This window comes from Pteropus alecto, unplaced genomic scaffold (genome assembly GCF_000325575.1).
Source record: "Pteropus alecto unplaced genomic scaffold, ASM32557v1 scaffold778, whole genome shotgun sequence".
Classification (NCBI taxonomy): domain Eukaryota; kingdom Metazoa; phylum Chordata; class Mammalia; order Chiroptera; family Pteropodidae; genus Pteropus; species Pteropus alecto.
In genome coordinates this window covers 1507967-1523713 of record NW_006441062.1, presented here as the reverse complement: position 1 = coordinate 1523713, position 15747 = coordinate 1507967, and the positions used below count along the sequence as shown (strand labels likewise).

The 15747-nt window shown below is 35.0% G+C and overlaps 1 protein-coding gene across 4 annotated transcripts; it reads left to right on the top strand.

The window, feature by feature from the left end:
• The first annotated feature begins 6211 nt into the window (after positions 1–6211).
• LOC102879937 (dol-P-Glc:Glc(2)Man(9)GlcNAc(2)-PP-Dol alpha-1,2-glucosyltransferase) lies at positions 6212–14532 on the top strand. 4 transcript variants are annotated; one of them, XM_025051311.1, is made up of 3 exons: positions 6212–6326; positions 7814–8011; positions 9715–14532. In XM_025051311.1, the coding sequence occupies exons 2-3, from the start codon at positions 7823–7825 to the stop codon at positions 10768–10770; spliced, it is 1245 nt and encodes a 414-aa protein (XP_024907079.1). In that variant the 5' UTR covers positions 6212–6326; positions 7814–7822; the 3' UTR covers positions 10771–14532. The 4 variants fall into 4 exon arrangements, with proteins under 4 accessions (XP_024907079.1, XP_006918304.1, XP_015449844.1 ...); XM_006918242.3 differs by having other exon boundaries at positions 6237–6560; XM_015594358.2 differs by having other exon boundaries at positions 6237–6560; positions 9719–9891.
• The last annotated feature ends 1215 nt before the right edge of the window (positions 14533–15747 follow it).

The following is a 15747-nucleotide window of genomic DNA, read 5'->3' as shown; positions in this document are numbered from 1 at the left end:
GGAGGTTCAGTGCTCCTGGTGCATCATCTGTCTCAAAAGGCCCTGTATGCCCAGGCTTCAGAGGTTGGTTTTCACACTGTTCCTGTTCCTCCCTATTGTGGTAGGCAAGCCCTGCCCTGCGTTTATGGCAGCTCTTGAGAGAGGAAGAGTTTCCTGCCTCTCCGCGGGTGGCAGCAGAACTCTGCTTTGAATTAGTACAGGACCCTGGCCCTGAAAGCCTTCTTGTCCCTCCATTAGGTCCAGAAGGTTTTTACTTTTCTCCCTCCCCCTGAATCAATGGGTCTTGGAGTGGAAATGTATTACCTTTCCCAGATGACTAAGGCTTTCATATCACTTAATTGAAGGGTCCAGAAAGTGTGCAGTGTTTTTTTGTTTATCCCCCAGTGGCAGCCAGTCACCCTCTGCAAACCTGCATCTCTGTCAGGCTCTCTTTAGTCTCTCATCTTGCATGAAGATATGACTATTATAAGACATCTTCAATAAAAAAAAAATAATAATAATAGTAAAGAATTATTAGTATTGAAAATAATCTTTTAAAACTACAAACACAGCCATCCTCAATGCCAGTCGTATTAAGTAGATATTTGAGTGCCGATCAATAAACAGGGCTAACACATTACTGAAATCAGCTTAGGAAAGGTAACAAAGTTAACCTGCTAAAAGCGTCCGCGCCCTCTAGTGGAAATAAGTTTTTGAAAATCCACTTCCTTAATGACAGCCCTGTCTCAAAATTTTTTGCACAGATGCATTTAGTCATCAAATCTTGGCTGCACTAGAACTAAAATTTTGAGACAGTAATAAACAATGTAGTATTTCATTTTATTGTATTGAATAATTGTAAATCCTTTAATATAGTTAAAGGATTTAACTATATTAAAAGTAATACAGAACGAAACAAGTACAGGAAACCTGAAAGAAAAGCAGGGCCCACAGAACAGGGACTAACTCTACTACAATGTCTCGGCTTTGCCTGGTGAAAATAAAACCTAATGAGGGTTTTTGCATTGAAATTTTATTCATGAAATTTCAAGCTATCTATGTTCTCACTAAATTAATATCATAGAAATAATTAAAGAATAATATTTTAAGTATATGCCAAACTTTTCATTGGTGCAAGGCCCCAAATGACCAGCCCAAAGGGGTCCTCATGTCTTCTCCTGGCTCTGCCTCTCAAACCAAAACAGAAATGAGCAAACTGAAACTCTCTGTAATATTTCATACGAACTTGGATGTGCATCTCTTTAGTAATAGCGATTCCATCATAAACCTCAGTCCCAACTCTGAAATTTTTAAATTAGTAAAATCATATTACTGTGTTTATTAAAAATGTAAAATTATAAATTGTTGATATCTTCCTTTCTAACTTTTCATTGGTTGACTTACTGGTACTGAAAATTCATCAGTATATTTCAGCAATTCGTTTAATAATCAAATTTTGATTCCCTTAAATTTCATATTAGAGTTAAGGGCAAAGGCCTTTGTGAAGTTTCTTATACATGGGATTTTTCTCATTCGACTGGCAGCGATAACTGTAGGATTATTGTTCTAGCTACTCATTATTTTCAAAAGGCACTGTTCTTCCTCATATAAAGATTTCTTAAAAGAGAAATTAGATGTGTCTGAATACAAAGGAGTTTCTATGTTGCTTGGTATTGAATTTTGTGTTTTTCAGCAGGGTAAAGCCTGGAGATGAAGAATTGAAGAAGCCAAATATCTCTCCATGAGAAAAAAAGATGAAAAAATACAAAGGAAAGATTTTAGAGAAGGGACAAAGCAGCATGGGTGGCCAGGAAAAACAAGGGCAATGTAGGGGACAGAGGTATTCGCAAACTTTAACATGCATCAGGTTTGCTTGGGAATTTAAGAGAATCCTAAATCATTATTAAATAAATGTTAAAACAGATTGTTTAGCTTCACGCCCAGAGTTTCTGTTTCAGTAAGTGTAAGGCGTGCTTAATAATTTGCATTTCTAACAGGTTACCAAGTAATGCTAATGCTCGTCCAGAGACCACACTTTAAGAACCAGTTATAAAGGATACTTAGGAAGTTTTGCTTCAGGTTATATGGTATAATTTATCAGAGGATCAACCATCTTTGTTTGTCTGGAAATAGGGATTTACTGGAACTCACAAGGTTATAATTGGAAAGTTTCCAGCGAATCAGGAAGATTTGTCACTCCACAGCATATGGCCAAGATATTTTCAGTAAAGAACTAAAATATTTGTTAATGCTTTTGTACCAAAATCGTGTGTGTGTTTTAACTAATTGGTTAATTAATTCATTGATTAATTTTAAACTTGATTTTTTTTTCCCCCATTGGTATGTTAAGATTGACCTCAAGGCTACGGTTGCATTTTGGAGGTTATCATCTATAATTCTGGCCCAACTTACAGTATTTTACTGTAGCCAGAACTAAATGTCACCAAGAACTGAGTAAACCATCACTATGTTGATCCAATGGCCAGCGTTTTGTTTTTTTTAGTGAAAAGGGGCTCTATAAGAGGAAGGACTGTACTTGGACTTCAAAGTAAGAGAATACTTACACAAATTTCTCAGTTATGAAGGGAACTAAAATTTTGCCACTCTGAAATTTCCTTTTGAAATATTGATTTTAAGCTGTTAAGGAAAAAAGAAAAATGAAAAGATCAGAAAGAATCTTTGACCCTACCTTCTTTCCTGCCCAAGAGATTCAGATGGTAAAACCTGCTTTAGGAAAAGAGTATTGGCTTAATCACCTTAAGAATCTCCACGTTGGCATTAGTCAGGAAGATGCAAGCCTGTTAACTAGATACCTGCTGTGTCTCATTGTTTCTGAGTTGCCTAGCAAAAATTTGCCTGTCACGTGCATTCTGCAATACCTCAACTACCTGCAAATCAGCCATTCTCACTTTTAAAATCTAACACCCCCCACTTTTCTCCTTTGTCCAAAAATGTCATGTATACTCAGTGTTGTCTGTCTTTGAAATTTTCATTCCTATGTGAATTACTCATGTGCATGTATTAAAATTTTGATTTTCTCCTGTTAACCTGTCTCTGTCAATTTGATTATTGGCCCAGCTAGAAGAACTTAGACGTAGGAGGAAAAGCAGTACTTTTTTTTAGCCCTCATAGTCATCAGAATTCAACCTTTGGGAAAACTCACTGTTTGGGAATGAATAGTTCACACAGTTTTATATACACACTGTTACATGAGTTCATGAAATTAAGAATGTTAAAATTGATCAAGATGGGCTAAATTTTACAGCAGTAATAAATGCAAAACCTTGAAGGCTTAAACCAACGAAGATTTATTTTTTGTACACACTACCTACCCTTTGAACTCCAGCAGAAATTGTCCATTTTTCCCCATAACTTCTTATATCATAATTCAAGTGGACAGCACAAAATAAAGAACTTAATCATTCAATGATGATGGAATTGCCCATTCCAGTGATAAAACTTTTCCCCAAAATAAACATCTGTGGAAAATTGGGTTGAAATCTTTAACAGAAAATATAAGGTGAATATTAATGGTGATCCAGTTTTAGAAGATAGGCCTTATAAAATATAACTTATTTCATTAAAATCCCTAGAGGTAGTTATTTTACTGTGAGGTCTCAATTTAGTGGCAGACCTTGGAAAACATGACAATCCTAAAGTGGACAAGTGACAACAACCTCACCAATTTGTAGATAGTAAATGTAATTCACCAACAAACTAGTGGAGTATTCTGTGAAGACCTCTATTGGATTGATAGGGCTTATTAGCATTCAAAGGTAACATGTTTTATATTGATGATTTCCAAATGTGAAAAATATCATTTAGTGGTTTGAGCTGATCCCTGCAATTTAGGTTTTTACAAAGCTCCCCAGCAGATTTTGAGACAATTAGTCTGCAATGTGGACAATTAAAAAACAAAACTTGTTATTTTCAATTTGGTGGATGAAAACATGGAGTAGAATGTTAATATAAAGTTATGACACTAATGAAACATTCAGTTCAGTATAAATTGAAGGTTATTTTGAATTATAAGGCTATGAGGTTACTGTATTACTCTCGGTCTAATATTCCAATTTCTACCCATAACTCTGTCATTAATTTCCTATGTGATTTCAAGTAAAATATGTTTACTTTCAGCTTCTGAGAAATAAAATCAAGTAGATTATTAAAGAAGATCTCTAGCAGTAGTAAAACCCCATATTTCCTTGAAACTTTCCAATTACCATAAATGGGCTGTGGGACATATAGGGGTCAAATGTTCAAGGTAAGCTCTTGGTGGCAATTATTATAGAGAGAAATGTGTAGCAGAAATGTCTGGCCTTGTTACTACCTCCAAAAATGCCCACTATTTCTACAGAAGGTCAACAGGCTGCAGGGTATTGACAGGGGGTATTCAAGACATGCTAGCTCAAAATATAACACTTGGGCATATTAAATATTTGAAGCCGAAAAAATTTAAGAAGTGTCATGTGCAGGAAGGATTTTCTGATCTTCTGAAGTAAGTCATAAAACCTTTAAATAGGAAATGCTCTCTTGATGCCCAGAGGAAAGAAGCATCCTTATTTCTGAAGTTGAAAGGACACAGAGGAATCTGAACAGGCCTTGCTAAGTTTCCTCCAGTTTACAACACTTATACCTTTGTCCTAGGATATCTTTCTACAAGTTTCCACTCTTCGTTAAACTTAGCATAAAAACACTCAGGTTTAACTATTTCTTTGGGTCTTTACTTCCTTATGAAGGCTTCTGTGTCATATAAAACTTCTATTAAGTAAATCTGTACACTTTTCTCTTGTTGACCTGTCTTTGTTACTAAGGTCCCAGGTGAGAATTTAGAAGGGTAGAGGAAAAAGATATTTTTCCTCTCCTATAATGCATATATCACAACTGAGCAAGTCATGGGATCTGCAGCCAATTATTCAGAGATCCTATCAATCTCTGGAATACTGGGTCATCTGGACATTACCTGAAATAGTTTAGTACAGCATGTACTCAATAATAAAATGGGAGATAAAAAGTGAAACAAAGCTAAGAGTCACATCAAAGTAGGATCCTGACATGATTTTATCCCAATGGTTTAAATAAATTCCTATTCCAGCCCTTATTCACTTCTTACCCCCTTTATTATGAGGAAATAGAAGAGACTGACTAGGGAGACAGTCAGTTTAACTTGACAAATTTGCCTAATTTGGAAGAGTCTGAATTAGCTTTGACCCAGAGAAAGAGCTGAAGTTTGCAACATTAAACAAATTCTGACTCCTTTCTAATGTATTCCCAGCAAACACAACCTGACTGAGGTTACCCAAGAGATCACTTTTCTACAAAACGATGCCAACTATGCTCAAGGCAAAATTCCAAGACATAATGCATCCAACATTCTTCAAATATTTTCTCACTTTCTGCTCCCAAGCCTCAATACAACAAATGTGTAAAGTCTACACAGCCTGCAAAAGTTTACAAATTTAAATGCATAATATTGAAAGCCATTTTGAGGACTACGTATGTAAGCGATACATAGTGCCACCCATTAGGATGCTCATGCTTATGATTTAGTAGGAAAAATTGAACGCTTCGATAGGGAGAATAACAAGAATAGTCAAATTCACAGGCAACAGAAAAGTCTTCCTTACCTAACACATCCCAAATTCTAAAATAATTGCTTTCCCCAACTCCCCCAGAGTACTGTGACCTGGCTGTCAGACTGCACTTCGAATGCCTATTTAACTAAATCCCTTTGAGAGTATCGACATTTTGAAATATCTTTTTTAACCTAAAAAAATCCTCTAATTGGTGGAGTTCATTCAGCAGTGAAGGACCTTCAGATTAGCTTCCACAATCAACCCTCCCCTACAGCCTTTCAAAGTTGATGAAATCAAATCCCTTGGAATTGCAGGTTTTAGTAAATCAGATCACTGAGAGAATACAGAAATAACTGCCCTTGTGTGCGCAAATTTTTGAGCTTGGGGATTGCAAACGTGGGGAAACGGCGCCACCTCCTGGTAAGAGATGGGAACGAGCAGGAAAAAAGCCAACTGACTTGCAGGCTAAGCAACTGCTTTCCTTTCAAAGCTTGGAGCCGCTCGTCTCCTGAGCTCGCAGACGCCCCCGAAACCCGCCCCTCCCGGCAGCTCCGACCACTCAGAGAGCCCCCTACGCAACGTGATTGACAGGGCAACAGCCCGGTCCGTTACCTAAATTTGTCACTCCGGAAACAGTGACCGGATTTTCCCGGAAGCTCAGGGGTCCTCTCTCTCCCAGCATCCTTTGCTTTCCGGCTATGTTCGGTCCTGTCCGGCTAGTCCCGCCTTGCGCGCCCATTTCGAGCCCGAGTTTCAAGCTGGACTTTCCAGGTTGGGGAACCCGGCACACATTTTCTAGGACTGGGTTCTTGGCCTGTGGCTATTGGGACAGGAATGGCGCAGCTGGAGGGTTACTACTTCTCGGCTGCCCTGAGCTGCACCTTTTTAGTATCCTGCCTCCTCTTCTCCGCCTTCAGCCGGGCGCTTCGGGAGCCCTACATGGACGAGATCTTCCACCTGCCGCAGGCTCAGCGCTACTGTGAGGGCCATTTCTCCCTCTCACAGGTGGGGTCCCCACCCTGTCCCCACCCCAAGACAGGCTAAGGAGTTTGGCCCCAGCGCTAGTTTCTCTTCATCCTCAGTTTTAACTCCCTCACCACCACCCTCCCAGCCTCAAACGTGAAAGGAACTGGGTAATCTTTTGTTCCTGTTTCTGAGATCTGTGAAATATTTGTTAAATAAGTGAATAAACAGCAGATCTGTCTCCTAGGAAGTAATGTTCTGGGAGAGTAACAGGGAATTGAGTTACTGTCCCTCTTCTTAGCAACTGATGATAGGTTATCTCTCTTTTCCTCACCCAATCCCAGTATGAGGCATTTGGCTGCTCCTGGGAAACCTCAGAACACTTCACTTTGGCTCACCTGTCACGCACCTCACTATGTATTTTGGGGATGGGACAGGGTGGGGAAGGGGTATTGTCAGCCACTAAGAAATAACAAATTATTTAATTCTGCTCCTGGTGTTTTTAAGACCCTTTTGTTAACTGGATAAATTGACTACTGGTGAAGTGGTATCATGTTTGAATATATAATCGACTACATAAATACATAGATACAGATACAAATATAAAAAGTACAGCAGGCCCGGGAGTAACTTGCTTTGTTCACTGAACTTAAAACCTTGGTGAGATGTGGTAGAAATTTAACTCTTGTTTATGGCAATTAATCTGTGGTAAAGTTGGTTTCATTGTAGTTTTGCATAAGATAGCAGAGCCTATTATGGATGTTAAGTGAGGTTTTACTGTAGACACATTATTCTTCCTCTTCTAGTGAGGCAATATAGAGTAGTGGTCAGAAATATAAAATCTAGTTAAAGACCTGATTTTAAATTTTGGAGCATATTTACTAGTTATGTGACCTTGTAAATTTCTGAGTTTCAGGTTATTCATCTGAAAATGACAGAAATAATAGTATCTACTCTAGGGCATATCGTAGGATTAAATACAGAGAGTTTAACACAATTCCTGGCTCAGTACATGTTGCTGTCATTATGGAGCCTGTGGTTTAATCTCTTTTAATCTCTAACACTTTTTTCTCTCCAAATTTATCTGTTCCTGCTGGTATTTCCACACTTTTAAAAACTAGAGCATTTGCAAGTTAATCACCAAAATGCATCTTTTCTGAAGAATAGATCTTTCTGAAGAGAAGAAACAGAATAACTTCTAAAATTGCCTGATTGTTAGTGAAGGTGTTTTTGATCTTGACGTCTTTGTGTCAGTCCTCTTGTTTTTGCTTCATTGTTGCCCTTTCATTTTTAAGTGGGACCCCATGATTACTACATTACCTGGCCTATACCTGCTGTCTGTTGGAGTGGTCAAACCTGCCAGTTGGATCTTTGGATTGTCTGAGCATGTCGTTTGCTCCATTGGAATGCTCAGATTTGTGAATCTTCTCTTCAGTGTTGGCAACTTCTATTTACTATATTTGCTTTTTCGCAAGGTACAGCCCAGACACAAGGTATGTTTTCAAAATAATTTGTTATAAATTTATATGCATTCAAGGCCATAATTATGATAAATTGGTTCTGAGATTTGGTGAAAAATGTCTTTAACACTTGGTATTTGTGGATATTTTGTAAAGATAAAGCAAATCCTCCACCCCCATTTTAGAAGAAATTTATATTTAAGTACTTGAATAAATTTATTTGTAAAATCTAAAGTAAATGTTCATGAGTCAAACCTCCAGTTTACAACATTACTGACCAGTTAGTATTTACTGACCAGTTAGTATTCCACGTTCTAAGCGCTGAAACTATAGAGGTAAATGAGGCATTCTTTTTCATAATTAAAGTTCTATCTTCATTATGGGAAACAGATATTACCTGAGGAATTTTTATGAGTTAAGAACGCAGGCCCTGGAGGTGAATTGCCTGGGTTTGAATTCTATTCACTTTCTATGTTAATTTAGAAGAGTTACCCCTTAGTGACTTCATTCTTCATCTGTTAAATGAGACTAGTATAGAATCTATCTCATAAGACAGTTATAAAGTAAAGGAGACTAATAAAAAGTGCTTAGCATAGTGCCTGATATAATAGTAAGGACTCAATAAATAACTATAATAATTATTTTTAACTTAAATTGATGATTTCAAAAGTGTAAATTATGATAAGGCGATAGGTATAAGACACCATACGGATACAGAGGAAGAGCAGAGACCTTATGGCAGCAGACTGGAAGGGACAGGTATGAGTGGCATTGGATAAGGCTTTATGGAGATGTTACCTGAGCTGAATTTTAATAAACATAAGGCTGTACAGTGGGGAATGAATCCTGGCAGGAGAAGCATAAGCAAAAGTAGAAAGGCATCTTGAGCAACAAGATGCAGGGAAGCGGTGTTCAGAATTAGAGGATTATAATAGTACAGGGTGTGAACTGGAGAAGCAGGTAGGGATGAAGTCATGAATGTCTTTAAATGTTAGGAAAGGATTCTGAACTTTCACAGGTGATGGGCAGCCCTTAATTTTAATGAAGGCAATGGCATGGTTTGATTTGATGATTTAGATTAAATAGCGGCTGCAATTCAAGGAGATGAGAATACTTTCAAATTCTGAAAAAGTATGTCAGAAAGGCTAAGAAAAGATATTTAACTTTAGACTGGGCCTAGTATTTTCAAGAAAATCCCTGTAATTTCATCATGAAATAGTAAAATCATTGAGTATGGTAGTATACATGCTATGTACATATTTACATTCTCTCTACTGCAGAGTTTTAAAGAGATATCCTTAAAATAAATTGGTGACTATGGCTAAGTGAATGCTTATTGAAAGTGGTTAAGATTTAAGCTCAGGGAAATGGAACCACCTGCACTGTATTCCATTTATCTTCATTTTCCATGTAAAATTTAGTTTTATGTCTTATACACAATAATTCCTTAACTATTTGATGGATGATTCAAAACATTTCAGTCTATAAAAGCTTTGGCACTCACATTTATTGTCTTACCAGCTTCCAAACTGATAGGCGTAACTAAAAAGTGCCAGAGTGTTCTTATAAATGTGTATTGTGTTTTCGCAAAGCCAGAAATAAGATTAATATTGAATAACTTTATTTAAATAAATTCAGATAGTTTTTTTTTTTTTTAATAAATATCTTTATTCAACAGAGAGAGCCTATTTGTTTTATCATAAAATAATTTTAACTGCGTTTTCTTTTCTTCCTAGGCAGGTTCAAGTATCCAGAGAATCTTGTCAACATTAACCCTAGCAGTATTTCCCACACTCTATTTTTTTAACTTCCTTTATTATACAGAAGCAGGATCCATGTTTTTTACTCTTTTTGCCTATTTGATGTGTCTCTATGGAAATCATAAAACGTCAGCCTTGCTTGGATTTTGTGGCTTCATGTTTCGTCAAACAAACATCGTTTGGGCTGTCTTCTGCGCAGGAAACATCGTTGCACAAAAGTTAACTGAAGCCTGGAAAACTGAGCTACACAAGAAAAAGGAAGAGAGGCTTCCCCCTATTAAAGGACCATTTTCAGAATTCAGGAAAATTCTTCAGTTCCTTTTGGCTTATTCCATGTCATTTAAGAACCTGAGTATGCTTTTTCTTCTGACTTGGCCGTACATCCTTCTAATGTCTCTGTTTTGTGTTTTTGTAGCAGTTAATGGTGGGATTGTTGTTGGCGACCGAAGCAGTCATGAAGCCTGTCTACATTTTCCTCAGCTATTCTACTTCTGCTCGTTCACTCTCTTTTTTTCCTTTCCTCACCTACTGTCTCCTAGCAAAATTAAAGCTTTTCTTTGCTTAGCTTGGAAACGTAGAATTCAGTTTTTTGCAATTACCTTAGTCTCTGTATTTTTAGTTTGGAAATTCACTTATACTCATAAATACTTGCTAGCAGATAATAGACATTATACATTCTATGTGTGGAAAAGAGTTTTTCAAAGATATGAAATTGTGAAATATTTGTTAGTTCCAGTCTATATATTTGCTGGTTGGAGTATAACTGACTCACTGAAATCAAAGTCCATTTTCTGGAATTTAATGTTTTTCATATGCTTATTTACTGTTACAGTACCTCAGAAACTGCTAGAATTTCGTTACTTCATTTTACCTTACGTTATTTATAGGCTTAACATACCTCTGCCACCCATATCCAGACTCGTTTGTGAACTGGGTTGCTATGCAGTTGTTAATTTCCTCACTTTTTATATCTTTCTGAACAAGACTTTTCAGTGGCCAAACAGTCAGGACATTCAGAGGTTTATGTGGTAATATCACAGATATCTTAAACTCTAAAAATAGACTTATTTAGACTATTTCTACAATGAGCAACTGAACAGGTAAAAATTACAGACTTTCTTTTGGGTATAATGGTGATCCTCAGATCACATCAGATTTTGTTTTTTAAACATCAGATGTATATGTTTTAAATATATAAAAAAATCGAAGGGAGTTAAGTGGTAAAGGACTTAGAAAAGTTTAAGACTTGCTCCATAAGCCTGAGTAATAATGGGAAGATAAAATTGTTTACAGTTATCTCATGACATGTCTTTGATACAGCTAGCCATTAGAAAGCTTGGAAACTTTATAGATACAAGTTTAAGAAAACTGGGCATGCTTTATGATACTGGAACTTATTTATTCTTTTCAGTAAGCAATAGCAGACTATTTGAAAAACATTTATAAATAATCAGGTAATAGTCTTGATTGAAAAGTTGCTTAACATTTCAGTAAATTTAATTTTAATCAGACAAACTCATAGTGTTATAAATTAGAGGCTCATCTATGTTTATCTAGGATTAAAATTGTTGATTTTTGCTAAAAATCTAGAAATGATGCTCTTTCACTAATTTCCTGGTATGAAATATATGATAGCCAAAGATAAATTGTGTTGATAATACCTTTCAAAAGGGATTTTCTTCTTGAAATACATTACTATAAGTTTTCTTTGGCGGCCGTAACAAGTTAACACAAACTCAGTGGCTTAAAAAAATTTCTCTCACAGTTCTGGGGGCCATAAATCTAAAATTAAGGTGTCTCTATGCTTGGTCGCTTCTGGAGGCTCTGAGGGAGCATCAGTTCCATCCTTCCTAACTTCTGGTGGCTGTCTGCAGTCATTGGTGTTCCTTGGTTTGTAGATGCATCCACTCCAGTCTCTGCCCTTGCCTTCACATGGCTTACGCGCTCTCCTCTTTATCCTACAAGGACAATGTCATTGACTTTAGGGCTCATTCTAATCCAGGATGGTCTCGTGGTGACATTAATTATATCTACAAAGACCTTTTTTCCAAATAAGTTCACATTTATAGGTTCCAAGTAGACCTATCTTTTTGTGGGATACTTTTTGAACCCACTAAAGTTACCAAAGGAAATTTAGGATAAACCTCATAAAAGTTGTAGGAAATAATTTCTTTTCTGAGATATTCTAAATCAAATTTTATCTTTACTGAGAGGTTAGAAACAAGTGACTTCTAAGGTCACATAAATATAAAACTAAAGGTAACCGGTATATCATTTCATTGTACAAAAAGAATTGAAAGGAGGTTTAGAAGTCATTTGATTATTTTGCAGATTAGAGAACAACCACTCGAGTAGAATTTGTGTGTTGGCTTTTGGATTCTGTGTCTACTATTTTGAGTACATTCATTGGGTTTTCATTTCATTACCGAAAAGTATTATTTTGACATGTTAACTTTGACATATAAACTTAAAACTGTGAATGGAATTCATCTTTTGGTCTCATTTTGTTTGTAAACTTTTTAAAATAGCTGTATGAACCAATTACTTTGTCTTAAATGTTAGATAATGCTTTCTCTGGGCTTTAAATAATGAGTGGACTTGGAAAATATTCTGCATTCGTAAATATAAAATTGTGCAGGTATAGCCTTGAGTAATAAATACAGAGCAGTCTTGTACTTTGTTCAGTACCTAGAATGTAGATCAACTCTTTCATTATAACAGTGATTGCAGAACAAACTTTTAAATTAGACAAGCAAGAACACCCAAAGAAATTATTATTTATAATGGAGAACTGAGTTCCAGGAAGTCAAAATTGGAAAAGAAAATGTGTAATTTAGGAAAAACAGCTTTCTTGTCTGATACTATATATGAAAAGCTTTTGTGTTCAAGAATATCTCTGAGACAAAAAAACTTTTCCTCTGGCAAAAACGAGGAAACCATTTCACTCTGTGGATTGGAGGAATCACTGTTTCAGTTAATTTTTCAGTGTTGAGTCCCTGCTACATTAGAGATGTTTTTGAGAAAATTTACATTCAGAGGAAACAGGTTAATCTTACGTGTTTTCTATAAAGAATGTAAAATAGAGTACAGAACATTTCAGAAAAGAATGTGAATTAAAAGGTGCTATAGACTTTTGCTTTTAGAAACATCCTATTATCGTTGTGTTTGAACATTTTTCAAGTTATCAAATAGATATTTTTAACATGAAGTTTTAAAAAATTCAACTTAATTGAATCTTGCTTAAAAGGTGATTATAAAAAAGTACTGATAAAATAGAGAGCCTTTATATCCTTGCAATTATTGTTATTAAAGTGTGTAAGTAGGATAATATTAAGGAATGTAAAAAATTTAGTCCATAGTATGTTTAGGCCCAGTAATAAATCTTTTTGAAATTTTTCTACCTTATGTGAAATTCTATCGATAATTATCTTTGTATTAGTAAGTTTTATTTTTGTATTAGTAAGAGCATTAGTAAGTTTTCAGTGTGCTGTGTGTTTCCTTGGATATTATTTATGTCTTCTCTTAGTGGATACCCAGAAATTGTTTCTAATGCATCTGAGTATGTATTTAAATTATTTGGAAATACAGTGTTCCTGCGATTAAACAGAATATGTCATTTTGGCAAGAGAAATTACCTTAGCTCTTTGACCTCCTCCTCTTCTTTAAGTTGTTTCTGGAATGTGCTTAGTCTGTCATAAAGTACCTAAATATAAATAGCTTAGTGCAATTTGATTTCTAATAAATAGCTTAATGTAGTATATTTCTAGTTTGAGTTTAACTGCCACTCAGTGGCAAACTGCCACTTTACACATTTTTTTCTTTATAATTGAAGACAGAAAAAGAAGAGAGCCTCAATTTTTATTTATATCCTCTAAATAGTAGACTATTATATTAGACTCACTTTTAAATAAAATGTTAAGATAAATAAATTCATGTTCATTAGATTAGAGAGTGTTTATTATCTTTGAAGCAATTAGAATTTCATTAAAAAGTAAAACAAGTATGCAAATATGAAAACGTTTTTCTAGTGGAAATTAGGCATGACTTAAGAACCATGGGCTTGTGAGAAAGTATTTAATACGAGAATTAAGATTTCTATATTTGATTGTGACTTTGGAATCAATATGGCAAATGGTTTAATCTTTGGTCCTCATTTCAAATGAGAATATTATTTGTCCTAACTCTGGGAAGTACCTGGCACATGTCTATCCTTATTTCAAAAAGAATTCAAACCCCTGCATATATCCATAAAGTTCATAAATAAATTATATAATATTGTATACTGAATGAAATTTTTAATACAGGAAGAAGTAAATATCCTAGAAAAAATATGCCATATAACCATTAGTTAATTATAGGAAATCAGGTTTTATAATGAGAGCCATCCTTTTTCTGCCTAAATTTTCTGATCCGACTTTAAAAATTATTTTATTTACTATCGTGTTTAATACGTATACATGTATTTACTAGTAAATGTGTTTTTATAATAAGATGTGACTTCAAAATTATTGGTGTTTATTTAAAATAAGAAAAGTAACTTTCAACAATTATAATAGCAGTAGAACTCTTGATAGTTATTAGACTTTTAAGGGAAAAGATTTCAACCAATTACAAATATTTTGTGTTGTTCTAGTCAGGCTGTATTTTACTACTTTAAGGATAACTTAATTATCTTTTATTTAGGTACTTTTCATGTATTTAAAGTATGACAAGACAAACATTTTCAATATACTAAAACTTGTGTAGCTGAGAAAATTATAATAAAAATGGACAGATTGTGGTTATATTTTTAAATATGTATCTATAAATGCAACACTGAATTCTTTAACATTTGGAAATTATTTCTAGGATGAGAAGTTTTGTCACGGTGAAGTAATCCAATAAGATCTTTATACTGTGCTTTTTTAAAAAATGAGCATTCGACTAATTTAATGTTAATCTAATTTGAAGTCAGTGCACCACCATCAGACCAAAAGAGATATGGTATTTTTCTGACAAGAAAAATATTAAACACTGTATTGAATTTTCACACTGATTGAAACTATGTCAGTTCAGTTCATTTGAATCATGTATGAGTGTATACGGCACATCCAAAGTCAGGAAGAGAAGGAAGAAAAGTAATAGAATAATCATTGCTATCATTTACTGAGCACCTACAATGTTCTAGGTATTATACCGGCTGATTTACAATTATTGTCACTTGATCCTACTCATATTTGTACGAGGCAGTTGTTGATTTCTGTTTGACTGAAACTAAAAGTCAAACAGATAAGGAAATTTGTCCAAAGTCAATGCTGTCACTTAAAGATTATAGATTGGTTTGATTCCTACGACTGAGTTTTTGGCTGCTACTTTGCCTCACCGTGAAAGTTGTTCATTAAAGAGAGGTAGGATATGGAGAGTGAGACGATAATCTGTCTTTATTCTGCCCTAGCCAGACCATGTATAGTATATTACTTTTTGTATTGGATGTAGTCATTTTGGGAAATGCTAGAAACTGTTTAAAGAAGCATGAACAGATGATGAGTGTTTATAATTATGTTATAAGAGAAATGCCTACATGAATATAGAAGATGTTTTGACTTGGAGAAGCAGAGATCCTATAACTTGATAAGCTCTCATAATTGAGGAATAATTATTTGGAAGAAGGATTGGAATGTCCTATATTTCCTAAAGTATAAATCATGAACCAGCAAATTTCAACTCATGAAAAATATACATTTTCTAATTGTTTTGTCTCTGCAGGGCAAATAACTCAGAAAAAAAGTTAGCTTGCTTGCTCACTGGAGGCAAGATTTCTATTAACCAGAAATGCTTCAGAAGAGATTCAGATAGCAATTGGTATAGTAGTATTAGCTTTTTAAGATGCCTCACAACCCTGTGATTTGAAATTTGTAAGTTTGTTACAGCTATTACTTTTTGAATTAATTAGTAAGTCATGGTGAAGTATCTGGTAAAGTATCATGCTGTCTTCTGCTATATTTAAAATATCATGCTATACTTTAAATT

Coding starts and splice junctions, on each gene's coding strand:
- LOC102879937 (XM_006918242.3), top strand. CDS start 6,390: ATGGCGCAGCTGGAGGGTTACTACTTCTCGGCTGCCCTGAGCTGCACC. Junction 6,561..7,813: donor GCCATTTCTCCCTCTCACAG/GTGGGGTCCCCA, acceptor TTCATTTTTAAG/TGGGACCCCATGATTACTAC. Junction 8,012..9,714: donor AGGTACAGCCCAGACACAAG/GTATGTTTTCAA, acceptor TTTTCTTCCTAG/GCAGGTTCAAGTATCCAGAG.